This window comes from Anarhichas minor, unplaced genomic scaffold (assembly GCF_050575085.1).
Source record: "Anarhichas minor isolate MPS153535 unplaced genomic scaffold, ASM5057508v1 ptg000004l, whole genome shotgun sequence".
NCBI classification, from domain to species: domain Eukaryota; kingdom Metazoa; phylum Chordata; class Actinopteri; order Perciformes; family Anarhichadidae; genus Anarhichas; species Anarhichas minor.
In genome coordinates, this window is record NW_027466450.1 from 5,032,545 (window position 1) to 5,043,845 (window position 11,301).

The 11,301-nt window shown below is 42.1% G+C and overlaps 1 protein-coding gene across 2 annotated transcripts; it reads right to left on the bottom strand.

The window, feature by feature from the left end:
* Nucleotides 1-384: 384 nt before the first annotated feature.
* morc3a (MORC family CW-type zinc finger 3a) lies at nucleotides 385-10,387 on the bottom strand. Of its 2 annotated transcripts, none has more exons than XM_076107095.1 (19): nucleotides 10,136-10,387; nucleotides 7,847-7,919; nucleotides 6,884-7,016; nucleotides 6,477-6,703; nucleotides 6,191-6,347; nucleotides 5,599-5,743; nucleotides 4,996-5,124; nucleotides 4,787-4,906; nucleotides 4,579-4,676; nucleotides 4,296-4,403; nucleotides 4,061-4,189; nucleotides 3,729-3,803; nucleotides 3,515-3,557; nucleotides 3,286-3,348; nucleotides 2,851-2,971; nucleotides 2,695-2,764; nucleotides 1,458-2,607; nucleotides 899-1,101; nucleotides 385-768 (listed from the first exon to the last, which is right to left on the bottom strand). In XM_076107095.1, exons 1-19 carry the CDS (start codon nucleotides 10,172-10,174, stop codon nucleotides 591-593), a joined length of 3,261 nt encoding a protein of 1,086 aa, XP_075963210.1. In that variant the 5' UTR covers nucleotides 10,175-10,387; the 3' UTR covers nucleotides 385-590. The 2 variants fall into 2 exon arrangements, with proteins under 2 accessions (XP_075963210.1, XP_075963209.1); XM_076107094.1 differs by having other exon boundaries at nucleotides 3,268-3,348.
* Between the last annotated feature and the right edge of the window lie 914 nt (nucleotides 10,388-11,301).

The window sequence follows — 11,301 nt, forward strand, 5'->3', positions numbered from 1 at the left end:
TAAATCAACTGATACATTATGATGTATTATTATAGATTAAGACACCCAGAAGTAGATCAAGTAGTTGAGATGAGCTCCTTAGTGATGCATCAATAGAACATTTCCGTTCTGGGATTTAAATATTGTTTCATGCTAAAACTTTTGTAGTCTGGAAGACAGCCTCTTCTATGTTTGTCCTACCAGAAGGGTTCACCAGGATACTAAGGATAATGTGCCATTGAGCATTTCATCACAGAGCAAAGACAGGAAATACAAAAATATATTGTATAGAAAACATATCAAATATGCTTCAATTCAAATCAAAGAGAAAACCGTTAGCTTTCATTGTGAAACAAAATCTGATCAGCAAAGTGAATATATAACATTTATGAATGTACACTGTGGTTGTATTGACATAGATTTATTTTATAGCAGTTTTCATCTGTTGAGACAAAGAAAGAGTGCAAAGCGGCTCATAATGTTGAATTTACTATACATTAATAAGAAAACACCTTCAACTAAATACAAGTTCATCGCCCACGATTATAAAATTCTGTAGTTAATATTTACAGGTAGAATATGGTTATTCATTCCAGGATCCGAGGAGTTGCTTAATCATTTATTGCGCTGTAGCTCTGCCCCACCCGTGCAACGGCCTCCTCATCAGAAAGAACCTGTTCGAGGATCTCATCAATTACATCGCACTCATAATTCACTTGTCCCAGGTCCAGAGCCGGCACGAAGGCCGAGACGAGAAGACGCCCGATGTTGTGCCTCAGCTCGATCAAACTAAAGGGAGGAGAGAAAAGCGGAAATGTGATTTACGTCATTGTTTTTCTGGGTTGCAGAGTTCCTCGATGGCTTTGTCAAATAGCGATAATTCAGTTACAATTCATTCAACGTGAAAGGAGAGTCCAACCTTCTTGATGTATCCGAGCTTGAATTTGTGCCGGACTTCGCTGTCGCTCCTGCTTCCTCTGGATCCGTTTGTAGCAGAGAATCAGTGGTTCTGTGTGGAGCTTTACTTGCCCCTTGAGCATTTTCCCTCTCCTGCTGCTGGCCCAACCTGAACTCTTCATACTCGGACGCCAGGTTTGCCCTTTCGTCCTCCAGACGGTCCAACTGGTGGCGTAGCAGATCCCCAGGAGAAAAGAAAAGGAATACAGGAGGAAGGGTAAGCAGGTCAACACAATAAAGAAGAAAAGAAGGTGTACATTTAGAGAGTAAATTATGCAAAAGACAATAATAATATATATCCATACAACCTTACACAACTCATTCTTTATGATTACTACCTATAAATAAAGTGCACAGTCAGAAACTATTTGTTGGGTGTAGTATATGTGTGAGGCTGTCCAGAGGAACCAGACTTGGAAGCTGTTGGCTGTGGTCTTTTTATGGCATTTGTTGGCAATAAGAAAAATAAAGAGTATCACCGGTCTTGAACTTCAAGCTCTAAACACAGCGAGAACGCTGACCTGTGTGCGCAGTTCATCCCTCTCCTTTTTTCTTTCATCCAGGTCTCGCATCAGACTGTCAACTTGCAGTGCAATTTCATCAATGTCCCTTTCTTCACATTGGGCAGCACTAGGCTTGGTCTCAGTAGCCGTCAGTGAAAGCTCTTTGTCCCGAATCAGTTCATCGACTTTCTGTTTGGCCCTCTCAAACAGAGCTTTGTAGTCCTTACCCCCTTCAGTGTCCTCCGTCTGGATGGCCTGGTGAGAACACTCCTTCTTCACATTGATCTGAGACAGCTCCTGCAGTCGGCCCTGCACGTCTTGCAGTTGGCAGGTAAGTTTATGGACCTGCTCTTGAAAAGAGTCTCTCTCCACAGCTGTAGCCTGCATCAGCTCTAGGAGCTGGTCCTGCTGGGCCTGTACCTCAGTGACACTGGGGTACGGAAGTGGAGAGTCTTTCTCACCACAGGCATTCGCACAGGGAGGTCCCGCAACGTTGTCGCTATCCAGGTGATGCGTCTCTCCGTTCTGCAAGGTCTGGTTTCCTTGCTCGGCACTGCGAGTGTCTCCACTGTTCTCATGCTTCATTAAGCTTTGCTCAACAGTGCAGACACCGATGTCCACATGTGAACTCTGTTCTCTACCACTCTTAGTGGATGTACTCTGCCCGGCTCTCTCCTTCCCTTCAGTTTGAATTTGGTCCTGCTCTTCCCTCTTCACTTTGGGTCCTTCTGTCTGGGTGGTGCTGCTGGCCACCTCAGCAGGGGGTGCCGGGGAGGGACTGGTTCCCACAGCTGCGGACCCTGAAGGGCCTGTTCCTGCAACATTCGTCTCCGGGGCTTCACCCACAGCCGCATCATCGCTGCACTCCAAAAGCATGCCGACATCAGCATCACTTTGCTCTTGCTCCATCTTCACTCGAGTCAAATCAAAGCCTGGATTTTTTGGCTTGGGGGTACTGGTGATTTCCACGATGAAAATGTCATCATCAGTATCATCAGTATCATCAGTATCATCATTATCATCATTATCATCATTATCATTATTATCAATGAGCAGTGATGGGGAGCTCTGTGGGCTCACTTCCACTAATGTGGTTGTATCCACGTTGCCATTGATTTTAGGTCTTTTGGGCGTTGTTTGTGGACTAGCAGGCTGTGTTCTTTTCCCCCTGTAATGCACACAAAGCACAATAAATATGCTTCTTAAACAAACTCAAATGGATATATTTAAGCTCACAAACAACACAACATCATACCTGAGGGCTGTTGACAGTGAGCGTACACTAGAAATAACTGGAAGACCACTGCTACCGGAGGGGCTGCAAGCTAGAGAAAAATAAAAGAGACGTTTTAAATTTCATAAACATTCTCTGTCTTTCTCACACACATACAAGAAGAGCACTTGTTCTTACCAGTTTGTAACAGGGAAGGGGACCTAAATGGAGAGGATTCAGCCCTTGCAGCACCCCCTTGTGGTGTTACAGCGTTAAACCTACTCCTTGGGGTAACGGGGGTGGAGGGGGAATGGGCAGCCTGTCAACAAGCGCAACAAAAAAGGAAGATTAGACTAGAAAGCTTTACTAATTCCCGATGGGGAAACTCACTTGCCACTAAATCAACTCATACAGACAAACAATATAGACACTACATTCTGCATAAAAAGTGATTTGAGACATGATTAACAGCTGAAAGATGTTGCATCTAAAAACCACATCTAAAAGGGTTCAAACATAGGGATATGTTTTTTTGTAATTACTAATAATCCTACAACATATCTACTTTCTGCTATTTATTTATTAAAACTTCTTTTGACATAATAATTGTCGTACCTGCAGACGTCCACAGACCTGTTTTTGCTTGACGAAATTAGCCAGACGTTGTTCTTCCAGGCGCTTTCTAGTCTCCTCCAACTAGAAAAATGAAAATTCCCAAACGCACTGTTAATCACGTGTCAACCTTTTTTGGAATCAGAAACCTAACTATCAGAAAAATAACTGTTTATTCTAAATTGTGCAGAAAAAACAAAAGCATGCAGAGAAACGGCAGGTGATTTACAGTATAGAGAGTGTTTTTTACCTTTTGTATTTTCTGCTCTTCAATCCTCCGGTCTTCCTTCTCTCTGTAAAAAAGAAATAACCACAGGGGTAACGTAAGGCAAGTCCCTTCATTTATTATGCTCAGTTTAAGTATTAGTATTAATACAAACCATGCATTTCTTATTGAGTCTAAATATTCAATTACATTTGGGGGCAAAACTTGTGTCAGTGTCTTGAACTGAAATGGGACTCACTGTTGTTTATAGGTCTTGCGGTATGAAGGTTGCTCATCATCAGAGTCCTCAGGCTCCTCCTCCACCTGGCAGCTCCTGTGAGGGTAAAATAGATAAGAGATTGAAAAGAGCCAGGGAGTCTTGAGCTGCGTTTGGGTTATAGTACCTTGATCTCAATAATGCGTATCTGTGTTTTTGGCGCTTCCATTTATCAATACACAAATATTTTTCCACAGTATAGTTTGTCATTTCTTTTTTACAAAAAGAGATTTGCATTTCCATTTTTAATTGGTTTATTTCATCACAGGAGATTACAGTTATTGCAACAGGTGTTTTAATAATGCTCTAGTTACCTGAACTGAGGGTCAGGGTTCATACGGCAGTACCATTGCTCTGGCAGCTTGTTGCGGTCGATCCCATCCGGGAGTTTGCGCCAGCGCAAACACTCATCACACTGCACCCAGTTCTGATCTGGGCGCTTCCTGAGGACATAGACAGAGACAGGTTTTAGAGCATGTAGGAAGTCAACATGGTTAGACATATATGCGTGTAGAATACATGATGTCAGTCACTGCAAAATCTACTAACATGGTATCTTCCATCGGTGTGGTGGCGTTTGGATCCTCTCTTTTTCTCTTGTGGCGCATTTCATTCCAGTACTCCTCCAGTTTGGTCCCTAAATTGGTCATAGTTTTCCTGTACCAAGAAACCAGACTTCTGCATTACTGGCCCCGTGCTGAGAAATAATCCAGTAACAGGATTTGATACGAGAAAAATATTGTTTGTGTGCAAGGTTCAAGGTTCAAGCTGAAACTCACTGAAACCTTAATCAGACTGATGTGATCAAAGAATTTGGCATTGGTGCCATTACCTGTACTTTTCCGTTTCATCAAAGCTCTGTTTGTTGTGGGTAGGTTCCAGAAAGTAACACTCTATGACCCCAATGACCCCAACACCTTTGTTGTTGGCCTGCAGAAGGCAACATTTCAGAAACACGAACACTGGTTAATAGAATTCATAAAAACCCTTGATGATATGTGTACTAAACAAGCACACTCATCAAAACAAACACATCTCACCTTGAGCTGGCAGCCCACACGTTCGTAGGCTTTGATGAGCCGGTTCTTGTGATACATCATAATGCCATACTGGTCTTTACTTTTGGTGTTATAGCCAAAAGTAATAGGAATACGTTTGTTCTGAAATAATACTTAAGGAAAACTTCCTGCGCACATACCAAATGTCCCGAATCAAACGCATTTATCGATACTCTGCGATGAAAGGATACCAGGAAAGCGGGCTTGTAGTGGTCCTTTTCGACGAAGGCAAGACTCTTAGCAATGAGCTGAGATTTCACCTTTTGACCACGAATGATGATCTGCATCCTTGGCTTCAGGTACAGAATACTGCAATAGGCCTGCATCCAGTAAAAAAAACGATGATCAAACATTTACTCATGCAAATGGAAAGTGATATCAACAGATTACCGATAAATTATATGGACTCCACTAAAACAGCTGGCTCAGCTTCAACAACAACGCATGTTTTAAGATGTGCCTGATATGGTTTTTACACAGAAAGTTAAATTACTTGGTTAAAAAGTCTTGAAACTGCATCTTCTATTTGAATAATACAGAATCTGTGAATCCAAAAGTTCACCTGCTGGACGCAAGATGTCTCCTGCTTATTATTTGTGACCTGGAGGCTTAAAGTCGGCACATGACTCTCGTGTAAGTTGCATATTGGACCAGGATTGGCCTCAATTTTGATGCTTGTACGCTTAACATTACATAATTTGTGACTGTGTGTGGATAAGGCATATACAATGAAGGCTGAGGTACAACTCAATCACTAACAACTGTTTGAAGACGTACACATTACTGCTCCTTACCCGCAGTGAGTAAAAACTCTCAGGGATGTGTGACGTGACCCTGTCTGGATGTTGAGCGTCATTCATTTCCTCGTAGACGTCGGATGGAATTCGGATATCGTAACGATCCTTCTCAAAATCAAACTCCGTCATTCTAGTAGATGTCCTGTTGAAAACATAAACATGTCTTACAGTCTTTGGATTATCTGGGCTCCCTAAAGGCTAACGTTGATTATTCTTGAATCACAGGAAAAGAGCCCATCAGTAACAAACAGACAATCAAATGCAACACTGGTGTTATTGATTATTGATAACCAAGTTTAACAACCGCCCTGCTGTTTGTTGGAAGCGCGGCCTAAAAGCCGGAGAGGACAAACGGTCGAGCAACAAACTATTTTTGACAGTTTGATGCACACATGTAGCTGAATGCTGCTTATTACCTCGAACTGTAATTGTGTTCATGTTAGTTTGCTGTAGGAACGATGTCCTGAGAGTTCAACGGTTAGTAGTTAGGGTGTCGACATATCTTCTTTATCTGATCGTTGTACAAATCTGAGGCACATACAGGCATTAGCACCTGGTTCCTGTTTGTATGTGGGAACTACAGACAGACCTGCGGAGATTCCAGATGATGATCCGTGTGCCGGTTTTCTTTGTGGACCAGTTGGAACTGATGGCATCGATCTCAAGAAGCAAGTCTTCCTGTGTCTTGAAAGGGGAATAGCGCAGGATGTCCTGCAGGCTGGCTTTGTGCTCCTCTCTTGCACTGAGTAAAGCCAAAGTTAAGGACAACTTGCAATGAAAAATAAGGAGAAATGGAAAATATGACAGTCAGGGTGTAGGATTGAGAGAAAATGTGCTTCTCTAAAACATGTCTTAATGCAGTAGATGAAGGATATGCTTGTTTCTCTCTCTCTGTTCAAAGCACACAATAGGTACACTTATTTGGTCAGCACCAGTCTCTGTCAGGTAGGTTTGAGAGAGCATCCCAACGCACGAAGCCCTCTCCGACTTCGAAAACACGATGGTGTCCTTGCCAAGACGCATGGATCCAGACTTGAAACCGTTGCCATACATACCAATCGGCTTCACACCCTTTATAGTAGGCTTGTCACTGTACCCAAAGCTAGAGGGGGAACACGGATATATCATTCAGTGAGTGTACACACACCTCAATGCAGCATCATGTACAACATTCACCTGTAAAAGGTCATTATGGATGCCATTGTTGGCAGTGCAATGTCAATGTCCAGTGGGCCTTTACACATTTTCCATAATTTCCAAATAAAATACCAAGTGACAGTACCTGAGCATCTTATGCAGTGCTTCATGATCCAGACCGTTTCCATTATCCATAAAGCTGAGGCATTCTTGTCCTTGGACCGCAATCTTATCAATCCAGAACTGTTTGGCACTGACATCTGGATCGTAGGCATTGTCTGTTAAAGAAACAATCCAGGAGCAAATTAAATTCACATAACAATCTCAACCTCGAGCATTTAAAGTTCACACTACTCCGCGTGTGACATTTAAGCGACTGCTTACAAGGAGCATCGCTGTTGTTATTGCACATACTGTATAATAGGTGGAGCACTACCTGCTACGGAAATCTAGTATATGCACCACATATTTATGTTTTTCTACAATGAGTTGAGATTTGTATCGTGGTAAACTTAAGATTTGAACTAGAGTTGAGCCGCTGCACTCTTCTGATACCGTATTTCATGACCTCAAAGCTATTCAAAAGCTTTCACATACCAGTGAGAGAGGTGACTCAAGCAGGCAGTAAATGTTTTTATATACTTGCCGATTTTTTTTAAATCATTCAAACTTGTCCGGGTGGTTAAAGACTCATGTTTCTCAGATTTATTAATGTATTAAGTGGTGACCTGATTGACATTACGACACCATTTCATCAAAGGTCACATGTTGGTATTTGAATCAGGCTCTTTTCAGAGTATTGTTAAATTCAAACCTATATGCTGCAGGCTAGTTGGTTGTTTGTTTGCTGTGAAGATGACTGGGAAAGAGATATTTAATACTTTAAATATCTCGTGTAAATCTGTCCTGGTGGTCGAAAAAAATGAATCTCAATTGCACTTTAAACATCGCTGCTAGTTTAATTCGCTAAATAGGATTATCATTGTTTGTATCATCCAAAGACACCCAATCATGCAAATCAACTGGGGCCATCACTGTGTAGTAAAATAGAAACTCATGTAAAGCTGCTTGTTTCACTTGCAAACACAACCACGTGACGATGACTCACCTATAAGCTCAGCGATGGCGCTGAAGGGCCAGGTGTGGCTGGTGGAGTTTGAATGAAGAAACTTGGGAGAAAGCTGCAAGGAAGAGGTACAGAATAGTCAGCCTACATTAAAATGGCCTTATTTCCATTCATCAATCTATTCAAATTCAATCACTGTGTCCTTAACCCTAAAGCTACTACAAGGAACTTTCATTGCGTGTTGATTTTGACGGCCCCCGGTAGACGAAAGGTGTAGTGCTTCTGAGTACTAGAGTCTCTTTTGAGACGGTTTCATAACTTTAATCGATGCACTCAAATGATGAGTAAACTCGCAGACACTCATTTTACCCATGATTAGCACTTCTCAAAGAACGGATTGAGTTCAAAGGGCCCCAGAATTTAAGAACTGAATCTGTTCTTCAAAGGGTTTCGACACAACTCACACTCCGATATGCTCAAACAATGTGTATGGGTCCCCACCCACTTTTGCCGCCTTGCCCTGCTCTTAGTATGCACTTACCCAAATCAAGTATTGTGACAAGTAGTGCAGGGTTGTGCGGAGGTATGAGAGTGTCACTTAAAACGGCGTTTTTTCCACCGCAATGCCTGATTTGGTGTGAGTGCAGCCTTACTGCCACCCAGGTGGAAACGGAGCTTTCCAGACTCCGAACCAACAAAGTTCTCATAGCGTGTGCTGGGCAGCTTGCAGGAGTCTAATCTAATCTTTCATGAAGGTGCCCAATCTACAGAAGACTTCTTAGATTGTTCCACTGCCAAAGAAAGGACGTCTCGGCACACTCCATGACTACAGACCTGTGGCACTCACGCCACATGTCAGGAAGACCTTTGAGAGGCTGGACCCAAATATACAACTATCTGTTCGTTGGGATTCGGTTTCTAATTTTGGGATTTGGATATCAACATGCATGAGCGGAAGCCTGGCTGCCTTACACAGGCTTGCAGGTGGGCACTGCCAGAAATGTGGTACATAATGCGTGTTTCTTTCAAACAGAACGAGGATTGTGGGAATTGACATGCAAATCGACATGCAAATCGACATGCACATTGACATGCAAATCGACATGCAAATCGACATGCAAATCTAGCATAAATATAGAATGTGTCATTTCTGTGTTTATTATGTATTGTGTGTTTTTGTATGTCATAGCCCAACCAACATAAGAATTCATGCACTTTTGACAATGTACATAGATGTGGATTGTAGTTAAGATTAAGAGAAATTCTGGAGCTAATGATCTGGGAGCTGAGTCATAACACTATATGTTTATGGTTGGAAAATGATTTGGTCTTCTTCATTTCTTTTGACATTTGAAAGGATAGAGAGGGAGAGAGAGACGGGAAATGTGGGAAGAGAGAGAAAGAGAGTGTGTCCTTTGTCAGAGGAGCCCCCACAAATACTTTTACTATGAATGGCTTTATACATACCAGCACATGTCTTATGCAGTCTGTGCTGATACAACTGAAAGTGAAACTGTATCTTGTTTTCACAAATGTGCTAACTGCAATGAATGCGTGTCTTGGATAAGAGAATGGGAGGTAAATACTGAAGAATATAAGCACCATTCATTTTGCATGAAGGCGAGACCAACACTGAATAACACAAACAAAGAAGATAAATGGGGTTTAGAGAAGGGAGTCAAAGAGAGGGATAGAAACTTTAGGAGTGTGTAAACAAATGGCATAATAGAGAATGTATTGCAGGATAAAGTTAGGTGCTCCTTGGACCAACTCGGATTACATGCACAATGTTTATTTTGCAGTAAATCAATATCATGTTGAGCAATACTTGACTTGTATGAATTATTTACTGAAGAGTAATGAAGCACACGTGATGTCCCACGGTGTAATTAAACAAAAATAGAGGGACCTAAACTGTGAAAGTACTAAATGATTGGGAACTCTTTTTTTTTTTCTTCCATTGAGTTAACATTACACATCTGTAATACTTGAAAAATACAGTTTGATTGACGTTTGTGAATTGATTTACAGGCAGTCATTACCGCTACGAGCAATACTATATTGTGCATAGAGTACCGTTGTATGCTGACGCACCAATGTTTGCAACCATAGATCGCTGTATAGGTTTAAACTGTTATGGTAGAGAGTCTAACGTATTTATAAATAAGCCATAACGTAAATACACGCTCTACTTTCTGTCAACAGGGCATTTCAAACAGCGCGCGGACGGTATATTTAACCCCACTGATCACGTAAGCTATAGCTGCAGTAGTTGACCACATATTATAACGTTGAATGTGAAAATATAAATAAAGAGTCTATTCTACTCACCGTACTCAACGGGACACCGCGGTCCGTCTGTGCCGCCATCTTTCAGTAAACACGGTTGTCGGTAGGAAGGGTTACAAAGTGCAAAGCCAAGGCGCGGCTTAGGTTTCGATTCTTGTCTCTTCCTCACTCATTTCTAAAAAAGTTGCTCGGTGGTACGTCAATTTAAAAAAAAAAAAGTTTGTCAATAGCGCAAGTAAACGGATCTTCCGGCGATCTTCCGCATCCATGACAACTAGGCCTGTTAAATGAAGGCTGGGACAGCTGTGGGGTACGACGCATGCGCAGTTACAGTCCATACCAAACCATACCAAACCATTTCCTCTGACTCGTTCACATGAACCGTGGAAAGAAAATAACTTTGGATTTGGCTAATCGTGCATTTTACAACTGATTTAAATAAGGTCTATGCGAGTGATCGTACTGAAAAAAAAATAGATTCACCTCAAATATTATCCATTGAGTTACAGGCGTCTCCTTCCCAATTTAAGTCTATGGGAAAAGGCCATTTTGGACCCCATGCAGTGACGTGCGGTGAGGTTCGTGGCTGGTGAGGCACTGACTCTTTCAGAGTCAGATTTACAAATATATGAACCCAATATAGAGTAGCTTAAATCACCATTCAATTGGCAGCTTGCACATTGACTACTGGTTGTTTTTCATGTTTCATATCAGCATTATTTACACACACATAGGTAAGGTACATATTTGATTGCACCAGGAGCGTGTGCGCCGCGATCTGCGACCTGCCCCACCAACCGGTTTCAGAAGCGGAGCGCTCGCGGGCGCCACCCGCGAAAATCTGTGTAACAACCACGGATTTATAAAGAGAACAACAAACACATACAAGGTTACTTTACCTGTCCGACGTTGGATTGCTGTTGATTTGGTCAAATTTCCCTGTTTTTTGAGAATTGTTAAAGCTTAGATATTTAATCTTCAATGTTTGCGGTCAAAGCAAAATATAAGAAGAAGAAGAGAAGTGTAGAAGAAGAGTAACGGCACTACAAGCATGAACCCGACCCGTGGGCTCTCGCACGCCCCCTTCATTGAGGCAGAGGTACTGCGTGCCTCCCCTCTGTGCTTTTTCACTGCTGTTTCTGTCAGATCAGCAACGACTAAATATGTTCTACACATACGTGAAATACATGACCTATTCTATGGAAAGA

Bases quoted from the DNA above. Each gene is read 5' to 3' on its own strand.
- morc3a (XM_076107094.1), bottom strand. From the start codon at position 10,174: ATGGCGGCACAGACGGACCGCGGTGTCCCGTTGAGTACG. The intron at 7,920-10,135 runs GTGAGTAGAATA...TCTTCCTTGCAG, and splicing joins GCGGTGTCCCGTTGAGTACG to CTTTCTCCCAAGTTTCTTCA. The intron at 2,972-3,267 runs GTACGACAATTA...GCTTGTTGACAG, and splicing joins AGGTCTGTGGACGTCTGCAG to GCTGCCCATTCCCCCTCCAC.